This window comes from Microcebus murinus, chromosome 10, assembly GCF_040939455.1.
Source record: "Microcebus murinus isolate Inina chromosome 10, M.murinus_Inina_mat1.0, whole genome shotgun sequence".
Taxonomy (NCBI): domain Eukaryota; kingdom Metazoa; phylum Chordata; class Mammalia; order Primates; family Cheirogaleidae; genus Microcebus; species Microcebus murinus.
In genome coordinates, this window is record NC_134113.1 from 7,890,548 (window position 1) to 7,909,818 (window position 19,271).

Below are 19,271 nucleotides of genomic sequence, written 5' to 3' on the forward strand. Positions count from 1 at the left end.
AATAGAAATTAATTGGCCAACTAAAAATATATAGAAAAAATTAGCCGCGCATGGTGGTGCCTGCCTGTAGTCCCAGCTACTGGGGAGGCTGAGGCAGAAGGATTGCTTAAGCCCAGGGTTTGAGGTTGCTGTGAGCTAGGCCGGTACCACAGCACTCTAGCCCGGGCAACAAAGTGAGACTGTCTCCAAAAAAATTAAAAAAAATAAAATAAAAATAAAAAAGTTTTCTTCCTTCAGCATTCTCTTGGTCTTCTCTGACACGATGGGCTGTTAAGCAGATGTCCATCTGAAATCTCAGCTCTGACATGCTGTTATTAATTTCAGCTGGTAATCTAATTAATTTTCTGTATTTCCCACTTCTCATGGTAGTCCCTAGGTTTATCATTTTTATTCAGATCCTTCTTTTTTTTTTTTTTTTGAGACAGAGTCTCGCTTTGTTGCCCAGGCTAGAGTGAGTGCCATGGCATCAGCCTAGCTCACAGCAACCTCAAACTCCTGGGCTCAAGCAATCCTGCTGCCTCAGCCTCCCAAGTAGCTGGGACTACAGGCACGCGCCACCATGCCCGGCTAATTATATATATATATATATTAGTTGGCCAATTAATTTCTTTCTATTTTTTTAATAGTAGAGACAGGGTCTCCCTCAGGCTGGTTTTGAACTCCTGACCTTGAGCAATCCGCCCGTCTCGGCCTTCCAGAGTGCTAGGATTACAAGCGTGAGCCACCGCGCCAGGCCCAGATCCTTCTTTTATAGATAAAGAAGGAACCCAAGTGCTGGAACTTATTCATTCTATGAGTAGGTAGCAGATTCAGGATTTTTAACCTAAGCTGGTCTGAACCCTCACCATAGGAGGAGACTGGGGGATCAGGAAGGTGTTAGGGAGAAATCTGATTTGGAGTGTGAAAATACACAGGTGATGCCAGAAAATCAAGAGAACAGCACGATCTAATGACAGCTGGGAAGACACTTGGAAACTCTTGATAAAGCAAGGAGAAAAGGGCTCGAGAGCTCATGCTCTGGATGAGCTCTGCCATCCTTAGTGCAATGCACTAAGGATGCTTCTGCCATCCTTAGTGCAATGCACAACGGGCACGTACTGTACAGTGTGAGGTTGATTTGACAGGAGAAGCAAAACGCAGCCTTGGGGGTCTCTGAGATGAGATGGGACAGGAGTGTTAACTAGAAGCTTGGCAATTTGACTTCATTCAAAAGCCAAGGTCTGATAGGTGCAATTAGGCAGATCAAATGGGATTGTGTATGTGAGAGTGCAAGGGTAGTGGTAAATTGTAGGATAAACCTTCTACAGGTTGAGTCATCAATCTTTGTAAGTGGAGCTTTCCAGAGACTATACACACGTTAGCTTCTTACGGGGATTATTTTTTCTTGTCAGTGCATAATACAGCAAGAATAAATGAAAAAATGTTATAGATAGCCCATAACTTCAAAAAATCTTTATGCATCATCTGTGCAAAAAGTAATGTTCTTCATTAATGAAAGTATTTATACAGCTTGAATACCTACTGGAAAGGGTTTTGAGGAAGGGATTTCTGCTGAGGGTGGTAGTCCTAAAATGATAACAGCAACGGTTGCAGCTACCTCCATTTGACTGCTTGCTACCTACATACCAGGCACTGTGGTAGCTAAGTGGGGAAGCCAGGTTTCATCCAGGTTTGTTAAACTTTTAAGTTCTACTAAACAAGAAGTTTTCAAACTTTTTAGTCTTAGGACCCTTTTATGATCTTAAAAATTGAGGACCCCAAAGCGGTTTTTAGGTGTGCTAGGTACAGTGGCTCATGCCTGTAATCTCAGCACTTTGGGGGGCCCGAGAGGCCAAGAGTTCAGGACCAGCCTGGGCAACACAGTGAGATATCATCTTCACAAAAAAACAAAGAAAAAAAGAAAGAATTAGCCAGGTGTGGTGGTGTGTGCCTGTAGTCCCAGCTACTGAGGCTGAGGTAGGAGGATGGCTTCAGCCCAGGAGTCTGAGGTTGTAGTGAGCTATGATGACACCACTGCACTCTAGCCCATGCAACAGAGCAAGATCACATCTCAAAAAACAAAACAAAACAAAACAAAACCCCAAAACAACTTTTATGTGGGTTATGTCTTACCATAATGGAAATCAAAACTGAGAAATTTAAAAAGAACAAAAACCCATTGCTCATTAACATATTTTTATTAAAATTATTTTTCAAAACAAAAATTAGTAAGAGTAGCATTGTTTTACATTTTTGTAAATCTCTTTTATTTCTGACTTAATAGAAGACAATTGGATTCTCAAGTCTGCTTCTTCATTCGACACACTGCTTTGGTTGAAATATATAAAGAAAAACTAGTTTCACATAGACTTGCAGTTGGAGGTAGAACTTCATGAACTCCTAGAAAGGTTTTCAGGTACCCCCAGCAATCATCAGACCATACTTTGAGAACCACTGCAACAAACTATACTGCTTCTCAGTTAAAGATTCTATATAGCCATTGAATTAATATTAGTATTGGCAATTCCTTCCACAGCCCAAGACATTTTAAACAAATTGTGAAGGGGAGGTGCTGGTCAAGGAAACTTGAACTTTTTTTGTTAATTCAAGTGACATCAAGTTTTTTTTTTTTTTTTTTTTTTTTGAGACAGAGTCTCACTTTGTTGTCCAGGCTAGAGTGAGTGCCGTGGCGTCAGCCTAGCTCACAGCAACCTCAAACTCCTGGGCTCAAGCGATCCTCCTGCCTCAGCCTCCCGAGTAGCTGGGACTACAGGCATGCGCCACCATGCCCGGCTAATTTTTTATATATATATCAGTTGGCCAATTAATTTCTTTCTATTTATAGTAGAGACGGGGTCTCGCTCTTGCTCAGGCTGGTTTTGAACTCCTGACCTTGAGCAATCCACCCGCCTCGGCCTCCCAAGAGCTAGGATTACAGGCGTGAGCCACAGCGCCCGGCCAAGTGACATCAAGTTTTAACTTTGAGTTCATAAATTATCCTTTTGCCAGTCAAGATTACATTTTTAAGAATTTTCAAAGTTTATTTTTCTAAGGTTAGAAGAGAAAGCAACATGTCATATACAACCATAGTTAATATTTGTATAGTGGTTTTACATTTTACAAAGCCTCATTCTGTGCCCAAATGATGCTACTTAGTCCTTAGAAGCCCATGCTACAGGATGGAGAGAGGCTGCCATCAGTAACCAGGCTGTGGAAGGAGGACTCACTGGATTTGATGACCGAATCCCATGTTCTTAGAATCCCTCATTCAGCTGCCCGCTGCTGTCACAGGAAGAAGACAGGGCTGACTGCTGTTTTCAGGTGCCAGTGACCCACACTCCCCTTTGTTCCTCATGACTAAGCGATGCGCTCACAGGACAACCATGCTCCGGTTCTAATGAACAAACATTTTGCTTTCAAAAGCTGGCTTTTCAGCCTTGGAAGAGGGGACGCTTCATTTATGTTCACTGTTTCACATATACAAGAGACAGCGTCTGTTCTAGAATCCAACTGGACTTTATTTGACACAGAATACAATATGGCTGCAGGAACAGCAAACCAAAAAGACAAGGCAGAAAAGACACAGTTCTATCTAATTTATATTTTAGTAACAGGAGGGCAAGTCATTAAATGAATAACAAAACAGTTAAGCTTGATGGAAGAATTCTTTTTCTAGTGCCCATATCTGGAAGACAAAGTAAATTATTTTATTAATTCCATGACAATTTCCTGTTTGAGAGTATAAAAATCTGCTTAAACATATGAGTGACATCAGTTAGAACTTTGGAAAGATGTAAGTGACCAAAAGTGTCCTTTTGGACACTGGCCTTTGACCATCACCGAGATTCTCCTTTCACCTTGCCCCCTTCACAACTTCTTATCTGCTACTCTCTTCTTAACGATAGGCCATCCCTGTGACTCAACCATACCCACCTGAGTCACCAGAAGATGCTGGGCAGTATTAGGGAGGTAGAGGGAAACATCCCCGGTGGTGGTTGTGAAAGCGAACTCCGCCTGTGGGCTCCCATCAGGGTTCAGACACAGTTTGAACTTTTGGGCTCCCCTGCTTAGTGTAGTATATATTCACCCCAAATCCAGTACTCAGGCACATTTAGGGTATGGCAAATACTGAGAAAAGCAACTGAACAGCATTCAATTTCAAAATCTACCATCAGCTCCAATTGTAGCTCTGATTACATTCAGCTCTGTAGCCTAGAAGGCTGGGAAACCCTTGGCTGCAAACTTCTATCACTGGCTAATCCTTTGTGCATTTCCCACATATAGGAGTCCTTGTTTAATAAACCAAAAGCTAGTTTGCAAAAAACAAGGTATGTTCCATGCCTCCATCTTCTAAGACTGTGTTCCTTTCAGTCTGAGACGAGTCAGAGAATGGCAATGACCACAGAGCCCAGTCTTAACAAATGTCAAAACAGAGACACCTACTTTTGGAATTCCCACTCTCTGTTGTCCAATGGACACACCTGCCGTGTTTTGAGCCAGCGAGATATACAGTGGAAGTGAAAAGCATGCTGTAAGAAAAGAAACATTTTATTAAAAATAACTCTATGCAGGCTTAGCCATCGACTTACAACATGTCCCGTAGGACAGGGGAGTGGGTTACAGACAGTGGGCTAGAGGAGAACAGGAGATGACAATGAGAGGCAAAAGTTCAACTGATTACACCTTGGTAGCCTGGTTATGTACAAGGATATTTCCAACAAAACATTTGTTAGAAATGTCCTTACTACTAAAGGAAGAAATTATTTAGGAAGCATGGGAGTATGTTCTAGCAATGAGCTCTTTCTCCTTGTCTTTAAAGGAGGATGGAATGTGGCTCCCAGGTTCCATACAGCTTGTAAGGGGATGCTTCTATTTTCCCTGGGAAAGGGAAAAGGCCCTGATTACACAGACTCCCAACTTCACCATTCATGGTTCCCAGCTTCATCCCTGCCCTCCCACCCTTGCAGAATGAGAACCCCAAGAGCAGAGCCTTCTCCTCAGCCCTGGTAGGATAGTGCACAGCTACTACCACCCACCCAGAACTGAGACAGGCATGTCCCCATAATCAGCTCAGCTGTGTTCAAAGCAACTTTATTTCCACATTTGTTCATAGACACGGTGATATTATAAGACCTCAGAACATTAAAAGCCCTTAATGGGTGAAGGAATTTGTCTTAAAAAGGAATGAGATTTTAAAAATTGGGGTAAAGGTCGGGCACGATGGCTCAAGCTTGTAATCCTAGCACTCTGGGAAGCCGAGGCAGGAGGATGGCTCGAGGTCAGGAGTTCAAGACCAGCTTGAGCAAGAACAAGACCCCATCTCTACTAAAAATAGAAATAAATTAACTGGACAACTAAAAATATATATAAACAAAATTTGCCGGGCATGGTGGTGCATGCCTGTAGTCCCAGCTACTCGGGAGGCTGAGGCAGAAGGATTGCTTGAGTCCAGGAGGTTTGAGGCTGCTGTGAGCTAGGCTGATGCCACGGCACTCTAGCCTGGGCAACAGAGTGAGACTCTGTCTCAAAAAAATAAAAATAAAAATTGGGGTAAAATGGCTAGGCATGGTGGCTTATACCTGTAGTCCTGACACTCTGGGACTTGTGCTGAGGTGGGAGGATTGCTTGAGCTTAGGAGTTTGAGACCAGTCTGAGCAAGAGCGAGACCCCATCTCTACTAAAAACAGAAAAATTAGCCAGGTGTTGCGGTGTATCCCAGTAATCCCAGCTATTTGAGAGGCTGAGACAGGAGGATCACTTGAGCCCAGGAGTTTGAGGTTACAGTGAGCTAGGACTACACCACTGCACTGTAGCCCAGGGCAACAGAGCAAGACTGTCTCAAAAAAAAAAAAAAAAAAAAAAAAAAATTGGGGTAAAAGGAAGTATTATGAGGGACAAACTGCACACAAACAGCTGAAAGAGCATCAAAGGGCTTATTTCATGATTAGGACAGGAAGTAAAAAGGCAAGAGTACCAAGAACACTGGTAAGTGACAGGGAGTGAGGTGCTCTTGCTCAGGCTTGGATTTGGGAAAGGAAAATCTGCAGCTTTTCGGTGTGGGCTAATGACATGCAGATGCCAATCACAATACCTCTGCAATGAATGTTCATTCTCCTCCCCCTGCTCATATGAATATTAGAAGCAGCAAGTGTTCTCCTTCATTTAAATTTAATTTGTGATTGGTAGGCTGAGGTGGCACCCTGGGGAGAAATACTGATACCCCAACAAAACAAAAGCTTTGATAGGCTTGGCATTTTTTTTTATTATTATTTATTTATTTTTGAGACAGAGTCTGGTTCTGTTGCCCCGGCTATAGTGCTGTGGCATCAGCCCAGCTTAGAGCAACCTCCTGGGCTCAAGCAATCCTTCTGCTTCAGCCTCCCGTGTGGCTGGGACTACAGGCACGTGCCACCATGCCCGGCTAATTTTTTTCTATATATATTTTTAGTTGTCCAGATAATTACTTTCTATTTTTAGTAGAGACCGGGGGTGGGGGGGGTGGGGGTGGTGTGTCTCGCTCTTGCTCAGGCTGGTCTTGAACTCCAGACCTGGAGTGATCCTCCCTCCTTGGCCTCCCAGAGTGCTAGGATTATAGGCTTCTTTTTTTTTGAGACAAGGGTCTCATTCTGTTGCCTGGGCTAGAGTGCGAGCTAGGTCAGCCTAGCTCACAGCAACCTCAAACTCCTGGGCTCAAGTGATCCGCACACCTCAGCCTTCTGAATAGCTGGGACTTCAAGCATGTACCACCATGCTCAGCTAATCTGTTTCTATTTTTAGTAGAGATGGGGTCTCGCTCTTGCTGGGGCTGGTCTCAAACTCCTGATCTCCAGCGATCCTCCCACTTTGGATTCCTAGAGTACTAGGATTACAGGCGTGAGCCACCATGCCCAGCCAGGCCTGGGTTAATAACAGCTTTGAAATCTGGTCAGAATGTCTCCCAAAGCATGCATGAAACTTACAGATAATATGGATCATTATCTTGTGAACTATGTTTTTACAAATTCAAAAATGTAATTCAGTAATTAAGTGTAGAATCTATAGCTAGCACAGTATGGATATTCAACAGGACAAATATTCTCCCAGAGTAACAGGTTTTGGAAGATCCTTTTCCTGCTGACTTGCATACAACTCAATGTGAAAAAGAGAAAAAGCAGAATTTCCAAAAGGCAGAAAGCTGAGACATTTTTCTCAACTACCAGGTGCTGGGGACAGGCTCACCTAAGGGTAATCAAGACACCCTTCTCCTGTTCCCACCTCTGCAGCAGTACGGCGTCCTTGTATAGCTCCCCTACCTCAAAAGATGGCAAGTGCTGGGGGCTGTAAAGGAAGCGTCAGGGCAGGTGACAGCACCCCTGAGCATTTGTTCCTGAGTTTTTTCCTGTTAATAATCTAAGATATACTAATGGGTTTATTTTGCAGTCAAAGTACAATTTAAAAAGACAAATTTGCAGTACTTAACAGTTTACAGAAGATGTTGACATATATTACCTTATTTGAGCCTCACAGCAACCCTGGCAAGCAAGCATGACAGATATCATTATCTCCATTTTACAGACAGGAAACTCACCCAGACGAGTTAAGTGACTTGACTAATTCAGGGAGCTGCTTCATAGAAGACCCAGAACTAGAACCCAGGACTCGTGCAGAGGCTTCTGCCACACCATGCTGGCTTTCCTTTATGACAGGCTCTCTGAACTAGTCTCTCCTTAGCCAAATTTAAGGGGAAGTTCACTCCCTTTTTCTTCCACACAAAGAACATGCTGCTTAGTATATGCCTGAGTGCCAGGGAGAGCAAAGAGCCCAGTATATTTTCTTTACCCCCATAAACGATGAAAGCTGCTGCTTGGCCAATATAAGCTATTATGAAACTGGCCAAAGGGTCCTGACAGGGAATGAAGGTGCACCCCAAGGCCCAGGAAGGGAAGAGAGAGCCTCAACCTGATGGGAAAAAAATACCCAGAGCTACCATCTACTCAAGAACTCCTTGCCCCAAATTTGTATTTATTTATTTATTTATTTATTTTGAGACAGAGTCTCACTTTGTGGCCAGGCTAGAGTGAGTGCCATGGCGTCAGCCTAGCTCACAGCAACCTCAAACTCCTGGGCTCAAGCGATCCTCCTGCCTCAGCCTCCCGAGTAGCTGGGACTACAGGCATGCACCACCATGCCCAGCTAATTTTTTCTATATATATTAGTTGACCAATTAATTTCTTTCTTTTTATAGTAGAGACAGGGTCTCGCTCTTGCTCAGGCTGGTTTTGAACTCCTGACCTCGAGCAATCTGCCCACCTCGGCCTCCCAGAGTGCTAGGATTACAGGCGTGAGCCCGGCCTCCCAGAGTGCTAGGATTACAGGCGTGAGCCACCGCGCCTGGCCTGTATTTATTTAGATTAACAAACACTTATGCCTACTATGTGCCAGGAGCTTTCTAAGCACTTTTTAACATAAATCATCTAATCCTGATTACAACTCTATGTGGTTTACTATTAGCCCCATTTTACATGAGGGCACCCAGGATTAGGGATGTAAAATGCCTTGCAAAGTCACTTGGCAAGTAAGTCATGGTGGTGTGACTCCATAACCTCTTAGCCCTGTGAAACGCTGGAAGCTGTGGGTGCTCTGTGCCCTTGCCATAGGAGGCCCGACAGGACGATTTTAGCTTACGTGATAGGGACTATATGGCTCTAAGGATAAATTTTTAACACATGCTAGAAATAATGTATTAGATGTTTGTTATCCTTCACAGCTGCCACACCCTGAAAGGCCACACATTCAGTCCAATAATGCTGTACAAAACATTTCTGGCATGAGCCATGTTAAAAAAAAAATCCTAGCTCAGTACACTTGCAACACTTAAGTTCTTTTCTTTTATTCTTTTTTCTTTCTTAGTTGTCTCACTTAAAACACACACACACAGAGATTTGAACACTCAACTTACTCACAAAACTTCATTCCACAAGATGCCTGGCTTTTTAAAAAGTCTGTTTTAGAAGGTAAAGATTTTTTTTTTTTTTTTTTGAGACAGAGTCTCACTTCGTTGCCCAGGCTAGAGTGAGTGCCGTGGCGTCAGCCTGACCTTGAGCAATCCGCCCGCCTTGGCCTCCCAAAGTGCTAGGATTACAGGAGTGAGCCACCACGCCCGGCCTTTTTTTTTTTTTTTTGAGACAGAGTCTCACTTTGTTGTCCAGGCTAGAGTGAGTGCCATGGCGTCAGCCTAGCTCACAGCAACCTCAAACTCCTGGGCTCGAGCGATCCTTCTGCCTCAGCCTCCCGAGTAGCTGGTACTACAGGCATGCGCCACCATGCCCGGCTAATTTTTTTATATATATATCAGTTGGCCAATTAATTTCTTTCTATTTATAGTAGAGACGGGGTCTCGCTCTTGCTCAGGCTGGTTTTGAACTCCTGACCTTGAGCAATCTGCCCGCCTCAGACTCCCAGAGAGCTAGGATTACAGGCATGAGCCACCGCGCCCGGCCAGAAGGTAAAGATTTTCAGCAAGAGAATAAGTCAAAGACTGCACCATGGGCTTTGAAGGCAATTCTCAAAATTGCATCCCCAAAATATAGCTAACAAAAGTGGGTCCACTTTATAATCAAGACAAACTGGTGCCTCCGTGCAGTAATTAATAATTTTTACCCTGTAACAGGTGAATAGTATGATGATTTTAAATCATTTTTATTATTTGTATACCTTTTGAGAGAAAGGTAGGCTAGTCATTTTTTTCCTAGTTAATTTCAAGACTGGCAAAGCAGGAAAAGTAGTAATATGTTTACAAGCCATGCTGATAGGTAAAGACGTTTCCTTACGTTACAGACGCCCCATGCAACGGTGCACTCTTCTGAAGTGGCAGACGCCTGGTTGGCCTGACATTCTATGCCTGTGGGAAAAAACGAAAGCAACCTTTCAAACTATAGCAGCCAAAACAATTCTCAAGTGGTTCATTAGCCATAATTGTTTTTTAATGAATGTGGAAAAGGGCGAAGAACAGAGAAGACACTGATGTGACTTAACAGCATGCTTTCTGACGATTTCCTATCCTTATTTAAAAACAGAGTAACAAATGGGAAAGGTGCTTTTAAATTCTGAACAGAACCTGACTTGTTAAATGGAAGTGATTCCTCCTAATTTGATAGGTTTATGAAAGCCTTAAATGTACCTCATAACTCCTATTGTCCTCAGAACTGGCTTCTTTCCCTATTCTGGGTGAACACTTCCTCTTGGGCCCTTACAACACTTACGCTTGCCTACACAGCTGGGCAATGAGCTCCAGTCCCTAAAGAAGTAAGGTAGGAACCTGTGACCTGGGACAGAAGCAAAAATAAAAGGGGGTGAAGGGGCCTGTGTCAGGCTGGAGAGTATGCTCTGTGTACAAGCAACAAAATTCAATTCTTCAAAACACCATCAAACAGAACAAATCTGTTAGGCCAATGGGTTAGAAATTTGGGGCCTACCCCATTGTGATGCCTATTGCTCTTGAAGTGATTTCTATCTAGGAAGTAGAGTAAATTAACACAATTATACCCAAATAATGATTTCATAGAGAAGGAAAAAAAGGGAATTTAAACAGATTAAAAATCTGACTGAGATTAAGAACTGATGGGAAAAGCTCTATCAGGGATATTCAAAGAACAAAAATTACTGTATATATAATTTGCTTTCTCTGAAGATGGTAACTAAAAGGCATCTCCCTTCTGAAGATTAAAAAGCTCCAGGAAAGACTATTTAATAGGGGACAATTACTTCAAACTATCATAGGTGGAAAAATTATAAGAAAATAATACTGAGATGTTAATGGGTATATCTGGTCTTAGGGAAAGATATATGCCATAATTATGGATTTTTTTCCTCTTCAGAAATATGGAAGGAAAAAGATCTGAAATGACATAACTTACCTTTGCTACCCAGATTTATACTACAGTTACTTGGTTTGCTGTCTGTTCAGAGTGAAGAATCTAGGCTTTATGTAGTATATTCGAGAATTTATTTGGGCTGTGAATGTATTATTATATTTAAAAGAATCGCAAAAATAAAATCTAATGTCTTTCAAGTTGGATCCTCTAACTTAGGTGAGGACTAGGTATTATGAAATCAGCTGAATAGAAGCCACAATTATTATTAAAGCAAAAACCAAAACTGTTACAAGGTATATCATCATGTTTAAATTTTTTCTAGGTCTTTCTTTTGGCTGTGACTATTTAATCCTAAACTAAGGAATCCCTCACACTCTTTCCTTCCTCCATGCCTTTATTCCATACCTAGAACACTCTACTTCTCCTTCCATCCCTCCCCACCCTTCAAGATGGAGCTTAACTCCCTCCTTGACTGGAGCTTTTCCCCACCCTGAGCCATCTTCTTCTACTTAGGGTACCCATAACACTCCAAGTTGATGAAGTCACATTGTGAGTATCTCTTTACATGCCTGACTTCCATCCTTGCCCCCCAACTCAAAGTTCCCACAGGAGGGACCCTGTCTTTCTATGCTAAGTCAAACCAGGTTCTTGGTACTCGAATAAAAAAACAAAAACTATTTTTATAAACAGAATGGGGGCCAAAAAATATTATTTTTTCTTTACCAGAAAATTCCTAACAAAGAACAAATATATATAGGAGGGAGAGGATTAGAACCTAGAATGCTACATAAGGGATATGGCATAGAAAATGGTTGTATATGAGTATAAAATGTGCTCAAATATAAACTGTTTTCTAGCTTTTATTGCAGGGAGCACAGGGGTTGAGTCCAGTTAGTTTAAACAGGAGCAGGAACTGAGCTATTCACTGTCAACCCAGAGGAGACAGACAGCAGTACATAGCCAGTTCATGTTATACCCCTGCCAAGGTAGAAGCTTATCATGTGATTTATAAAGCTTGGGAACTTTTAAACTTCAATACAAAAGCAGTACCACCAAAGGACTACTAGGGAAGCAATGGCTTCATCTCAAGAGTGAACAGATTTCACAGTTTCAAAACATTGATGGATCTGTAGTTTTCTCGGAAGATACTGATGTCTGATGGGCAAAGACTGAGTCTTAAGATGAAGGTAGCCCTTTCATGTGGAGTAAGAGTACCAGAGGTAAGGGAGAAAATAATACCTAGCAGACCGTGTATTTCAGCAACTCTTTAAACCAACCAAGAAATGGGACAAGGTAAAATAAATACAAAGCTACAGCAGGGCATAGAAAGTCAATATGGACTCAAAAGAGGAAGTCTTCAGACCAAGAATGCTTTGTAGAAGAGTCTGACTGGGGCACAGGCACAATCATTCTTATTTATTTACAGCTATTTATATAATCATTCATTTAATGCCAGCCCAGATTTATTAGAAAACAGCCATTGCTAAACTAAGATTCTTATTTTCATTTTTAACAGAAAGTCTCTTTACAAAGATCATAAATCCATTTATTTTTTAAAGCTGAGGCTCCTAGACATCTCTTCAGGATCGATAATAAAAAGGTACATTTCTCAAAGGTAAAGACTTGATCTCAATTATTGTTTTATCCTGGTGCTTACCAAAATGCCCAGGAAATATTCATTGAATGTAAAAAGCCATGACTTAAAATACTTTCATAATTTTTTTTTTTTTTTTTTTGAGACAGAGTCTCACTTTGTTGCCCAGGCTAGAGTGAGTGCCGTGGCATCAGCCTAGCTCACAGCAACCTCAAACTCCTGGCTCAAGCAATCCTCCTGCCTCAGCCTCCCAAGTAGCTGGGACTACAGGCATTCGCCACCATGCCCGGCTAATTTTTTGTATATATTAGTTGGCCAATTAATTTCTTTCTATTTATAGTAGAGACGGGTCTCGCTCTTGCTCAGGCTGGTTTCGAACTCCTGACCTCGAGCAATCCGCACGCCTCGGCCTCCCAGAGAGCTAGGATTACAGGCGTGAGCCACCTCGCCCGGCCTTACTTTCATAATTTTTTGTGATGGGAGTTAAGTATTCTACTTCATTTGACACTTAGATTATGAGACAAAACAGGTATATAACTGAAAGCCTACATTGATCCCTCAAGCGTTCACCTCTACGAGAAGACAGAGTATGATTGGACTTTGTCTTTTGTGGTCCTCCCAACAAGTGCATTCTCTCACATGCAGACACACAATGACTTGAATACAAATGTAAAGAAAATCAGGGTTGAGCTGGGCGCGGTGGCTCACACCTGTAATTCTAGCACTCTTGGAGGCCAAGGCGGGCGGATTGCTCTAGGTCAAGAGTTCAAAACCAGCCAGAGCAAGAGCGAGACCCCATCTCTACTATAAATAGAAATAAATTAATTGGCCAACTAATATATATAGAAAAAATTAGCTGGGCATGGAGGCGCATGCCTGTAGGCCCAGCTACTCGGGAGGCTGAGGCAGGAAGATCGCTTGAGCCCAGGAGTTTGAGGTTGCTGTGAGCTAGGCTGACGCCATGGCACTCACTCTAGCCTGGGCAAGAAAGCAAGACTCTGTCTCAAAAAAAAAAAAAAAAAAGAAAAAGAAAAAGAAAATCAGGGTTGTATAAAACCATTAACTATTTTTAGAAGAGTGCCCAAGAAGGTGAAATTTTCTCTGGGTACAATTCCTTGTGAAAATGCAAGTCACAGAATCTGGCAAGCATGTAATCAAGGACCCCACCCAAACACATTGAAAACTGTGCATGTGTTTTTCTGTGATGGGTTCCTACCATCCATATTAAACAACATATTAAACAACTTGGTAGCTGCTGATGTGCTTTGACTGTAGTGTGAAAGGTAAACAGGGTCAAAGCTCAAAGAAGCCAAGGGCAAGGAACGACCAGCACATGCCATGACTGCTTTTCAACACAAAATATTTCATTTGTGCTTTCCAAGTTGCAATGATCAGACTATTCTGCAATTTTGTGTTTTTATAATTCTTTCACCAAATATTCAGTGAGAACTTATTACGTACTGAACACAATGTTGGGTATGGCAGTAAACAACATGGAGAGAATCAAGTAAATTAAAAGATTAATACAAAGGGAAACTGGAGAATGTCATGGGAGTATTTAACAGAATCACCACAGTCTGTGTGAGTATGAGCAGGGAAAACATCTCTAAGGAAGTTTAAGAAGAGATTACGGGCCGGGCGCTGTGGCTCACGCCTGTAATCCTAGCTCTTGGGAGGCTGAGGCGGGCGGATTGCTCAAGGTCAGGAGTTCAAAACCAGCCTGAGCAAGAGCGAGACCCCGTCTCTACTATAAATAGAAAGAAATTAATTGGCCAACTGATACATATATAAAAAATTAGCCGGGCATGGTGGCACATGCCTGTAGTCCCAGCTACCTGGGAGGCTGAGGCAGAAGGATCACTCGAGCCCAGGAGTTTGAGGTTGCTGTGAGCTAGGCTGACGCCACGGCACTCACTCTAGCCTGGGCAACAAAGCGAGACTCTGTCTCAAAAAAAAAAAAAAAAAAAAAGAAGAGATTACGGGTCAGTCTTGCATTGCCCAATAAAGTAGCCATTAGCCAGATGTGGCTATTGAGCATTTAAAATGTGGCTAGTCTGAAACGAGATATAGTTTAAGTGTAAAATATACACTGAATTTCAAAGACTTAGTACAAAAAACAGAATGTAAAATATCTCATTTTTTTATATTGACAACATGCTGCAAAAATATTTTGGATATAGTAGAGTGAATGAAATATAATTTTAAAATTAACTTCACCTGTTTATTTTTACTTTATTAACATAGGTACTAGAACATTTTAAATTATATATGTGCTGGCATTTGTAGCTAACATTTAGATTGGACAGTGCTGGGTTAGACAAAAGTAGTTCGGAGAAGAGGTGAAGAATACTCCAGGCAGAGGGAACAGGATATATAAGAGTTCTAAAAAAAGAGCATGTACAATTTAAGATGGAAAGAAAGGGCTGGGCATGCTGGCTTATGCCTGTAATCCTAGCATGCTGGGAGGCTGAGGTGGGAGGACTGCTTAAGGCCAGGAGTTTAAGACCAGGCTGGGCAAGAGCAAGACACCATCTCTGCAATAACAGAAATATTAGCTGGGCATGGTAGCAAGTGCCTGTAATACCAGACTCAAGAGGCTGAGGCAGGAGGATTGCTTGAACCCAGGAGTTAGAGGTTGCAGTGTGCTGTGATGACACCATGCATGGCACTGTACCCAGGGTGACAGAGTGAGACTGTCTCAAGAAAAAAAAAAAAGAATGGAAAGAACACCAGAGAAAACTACCACAGTGATTAGAAGAGTGACTTAACTGGAACAGCAGGTGAGCAGTCTAAAAAATAACTGCCTATAATTCCAATTCTAGAAACCTGAAGTTATTTTGCTCCATTTCCAATCTCAATAACAAACCATTTTTTTATTTTATTTATTTATTTTATTTTATTTTATTATTTATTTTATTTTTGAGACAGAGTCTCGCTTTGTTGCCCAGGCTAGAGTGAGTGCCATGGCATCAGCCTAGCTCACAGCAACCTCAAACTCCTGGGCTCAAGCAATCCTCCTGCCTCAGCCTCCCAAGTAGCTGGGACTACAGGCATGCGCCACCATGCCCGGCTAATTTTTTCTATATATATTAGTTGGCCAATTAATTTCTTTCTATTTGTAGTAGAGACGGGGTCTCGCTTTTGCTCAGGGTGGTTTCGAACTCCTGACCTTGAGCAATCCGCCCACCTCGGCCTCCCAGAGTGCTAGGATTACAGGCATGAGCCACCACGCCTGGCCAACAAACCATTTTAGTTCTCAGAAGAAAAAATAATCACAACTGTTCTAGTGTGATTAACATTCTTGCCCCTATTACTACAAGGATACAAAATCAGTCCATCAACAGCTATAATAGGATCACTATGTATTGACCACTATGTGTAATAAAATATTTGGAGATTTAAATATAATTTCTTCAGCGTAATTAATTCCCTATTTAGATGTTGGCAACGATGTCCTTTTTACTATGTTTGGGGCTAACATGGAAAATCCTTACTCCTTGGGTTTCTTTTCTTTATAAGTCTTGCCCAGCAAAAACTAGCCCAGATAGAATATTATAGCTCAAAGTTTATTTTCTTCCTTTCACTATTTCTGCCTTTGTGTCTGAGTATGAGATGGGAGATACATGGGAAGAATCAACAGTGTCTCTGTGTCCACAATTCATTCTAAATGTGTCCCTGCCATCTTTAGATTGAGTAGATTTATTCTGAGAGCTGGGTATGCCTCCAGGACATCATAAAAAAACTACTCTATTTCAAACACACCAACAGACTAGATGCAGAAGACTGAGTGCTTTGACTACATTTTATATCTCCTTGTTAAGAAGAAAATTGGTCACATCAGGATAGCCACAATCTCTGTAACCTTCTCAACTTCCCCCCATTCCTCCTCCAATTACTTACAAAGATCCATAATGTGGTTCCTGCAGATGGCACAGTTATCAACCACAATATCCCAGGCCCAGAGGGCTACTGCATTCCACTGCAAAGACAAAAAGGGGGAACAATACACTCTCCTTGTAATATAACACATACACACTCTTTAGGATTTCATGCTGCAGCTGCAGTTACCATTTCTTTGGCCACAGCGACCACCAAACAAAAGTTCTGGGATATTACATTACGCTTATTTATTATATCAGACGACAATAGCAGGCTATGTATATGCTTTCCCTGTCTCCAAAAGGTTGAGTATATGAACACAGAAGTTAATGAGTCATCTTTTAGTTTTGTGTTTTTTCCTGCAGCTTAAAACAATTTAGTCAGCCATATCAATGTAAGCAAATCAGGAATAATTTTTAAGTGCCTGTTTTAGGTTTAAGAAGCATAAACTTGAATTACTGTGCAGGTTTCCCTGGCAGTTGCAGAAGAGCTCAAAATCTGCATGAACAAATACTTGCTCCTCAAGGCAGCTTTGGAAGCATGAGCAGGGAGGTGAAAGCTAGGGAAGAGAATGAACTAAGATGATGATTGGATCATAAAATGGGTAATCGCTGGATAAGCTGGATAACTACCCAGTATCAGTACACAGAACAAGGTCATCACTTGAATCTAAGATTACTTCATAACAAATTCTAGAATTCACTAGGATTTTTAGTTCTTACCATCAAATAAGCTGACGTTTTCAACTTTTATATGCCCTTACTCTTTATATTCAGTTAAAATAATTCCAGTAAGAGTCCATCTAAAAGTGGTATTCAAGTAATTCAACTCTCTGGCTTCTGCAATTATAAATAATCACAATTTGGTGCCACTCCCTAAACCTTCACCTCTTTCAAACTCAATTTTCAGTGCCTAGCAACTTCTTCAGCACCTTCCACACCAGATTCAACTTGGAGGAAAACCCCTACCTTCTATGATTCTTCAACATGGCTGCTGGCTCTGACTGAGCAGCAGTGGCCACAATGAGCCGCCAAAAGGCACTAGGAGGGGTAATATTGTCAGTGTTTAGCCAGATGTTCCAAGAATAACATCCTCTCTATTTCAATCTTCGTTTTGAAGATTTATTTCATTTTTGGAGGGAACTGACTTCTCTTCCAAACTATTGGCAAAGCACTAAGAGGCATTTCATGCAAAAAGACACGTTCCACATTTTTGCTTTCTCACTCTTACCAGGTCATTCGCAACTAGTACTCAACTTTCCCTAAATGCCACAAGATTTGGGTTCCTATTTCCTTTTTCACAAATTTCACCATGCTTTTTATTTTTCTGGAAGAGGGAGATACTGGACGTGACAGAGAACCACAGGACTGGGGCGGCTGTGTGACAAACCATCAGACGTCTCAAAAGAGCCAAGCATTACATTCGAGACTCTTGAACTCGGCAGGCCGAGGACCAGCCAGAGAGGGGGCTAATGGAGGCCTCGATTCAGCAAGGACCAAACCAGGGTCCCTCAGAATCAGAGGACCCCAAGCTTCAGAAGGGGGCGGGGCAAGATCAGCAGCCGGAATCCTCAGAGGCCTCCAATGCGGTACGACCTCAGGTTCCCGGCTCTCGCCGCACTGCCCCATCCTCCACCACCGCAGTCACTCCGACTCCCCATTCCACCCACCCGACCCTGTCCTCCCCCCAACCCCCAACCACTCCAGTGACAGCTCAGACGCTTGGCTCCCGCAGCCAAGTCGCAACCCCGCGTATCTCAATAAGCACCTCCGTGATTGGCCCCTCTGCATTACAGCGAAACCAACAGTGCCCCTGACAGTGGGCCGCCCTCACGCCGATCAACCATAAGACCCGCCCCCCAGCTTCCTTTCATGGTACCCGGTCCCTGGACCGCCCTGAAATGAAGCCCTTTCCTCCGCGCCTCGGTCATCCTCGGGCCTGCCAGCCAGGTCCGCGACTCTCTAGCTTCCCTGAGGAAGGCGCTGGCGAGACCCAACCTTTTTCACTTCAAAGCGCTTCTTGCCCGCGCCGCTGTTGGTGCCGCTCGGGGTATCCACATCCATCGCTGCCGCCATTTTGGAAACACACGGTCTGTCATCCGGCCACTGCGCCTGCGCAGCAGCGCACGCCTCGCTTCCCCCACGGCCCGGCGCCTCCTCCAGCACCCCACCCCTTACAGGAGCGAGAGGGCAGGTGGGGGCGGAGCACGTGACCACGCCTCTTAAAGGCGCTGGCGCAGGCTTCCCCCGCCCCCTCGCGTTGGCTGGGGAGGAGGCGGTGGCCCGAGTGGCTGGGGCGGGGCCGGGCGGGGCCGAAGCGACGTGAGCGAGCCGGGTGGAAACGTTCGAAAGGGGTTGCTCTCCCTCCTCCTATGGGAAGCCCCCGGCCGCACTCCCTCAACTGGGGCGGCGGCCGCTTCCTCCGCCTGGGCCGGGACCTGCCGCTGCCTGCCCCGCCTCCTGCTGCCGAAACCCGAGACCCCGCACTGGCCTTTCGCAGACCCTGAGCCGCTTCCGAGCCAGGCCCAAGGTGCTGTCACCCTGGGAGGCCTGAGGCCGGGGCATGCCGGGCGCCCAGGCACCGCCTGGTTTCCTGATATCAGTTCAGGAAATGCTCAAGGCTTCGACAGGGAGAGATGAGACCCCCGAATGTCCTCCCTAAGGCCAAACTGAGCAGACATTCTCCTTCACCTGCCCACCGGAAATAGATGGAGCAGGCTTAGGAGCCTGGGAGATGCCCTGTGTCGCCCCCAGTAATACCAGTATGTCCTAGATCGGCCTTTGGTTAAGGTACACGATTGCAACTTCATGTATTTGAGTACACATTACCCACTCCACGATTGGTAATCTATATAGGGTCCTTTCTCCCTAATTTTTGTCCTCTTTCCACTCTTTGTGTTATAGTCAAACTGACCCATCTGCAATCGCTGTATTTCTTGAATTTTTGTGAGGCATTCTGACATTCTC

At 43.5% G+C, this 19,271-nt stretch overlaps 1 protein-coding gene across 1 annotated transcript; it reads right to left on the minus strand.

Annotated features, from left to right (window-relative positions):
* Positions 1–3,476: 3,476 nt before the first annotated feature.
* Positions 3,477–18,460, minus strand: RBX1 (ring-box 1). Its single transcript, XM_012741767.3, has 5 exons — positions 18,303–18,460; positions 16,327–16,405; positions 9,789–9,859; positions 4,423–4,508; positions 3,477–3,664 (listed from the first exon to the last, which is right to left on the minus strand). The coding sequence occupies exons 1-5, from the start codon at positions 18,378–18,380 to the stop codon at positions 3,652–3,654; spliced, it is 327 nt and encodes a 108-aa protein (XP_012597221.1). The 5' UTR covers positions 18,381–18,460; the 3' UTR covers positions 3,477–3,651.
* Positions 18,461–19,271: the final 811 nt, after the last annotated feature.

What these genes read in the sequence shown, in the direction of transcription:
- RBX1 (XM_012741767.3), bottom strand. Translation starts at nt 18,380, where the DNA reads ATGGCGGCAGCGATGGATGTGGATACCCCGAGCGGCACCAACAGCGGC. An exon ending in AGCGCTTTGAAGTGAAAAAG is followed by an intron (nt 16,406 to 18,302) that starts GTTGGGTCTCGC and finishes TTGTCTTTGCAG; the next exon opens with TGGAATGCAGTAGCCCTCTG. An exon ending in GAACCACATTATGGATCTTT is followed by an intron (nt 9,860 to 16,326) that starts GTAAGTAATTGG and finishes TTTTTCCCACAG; the next exon opens with GCATAGAATGTCAGGCCAAC.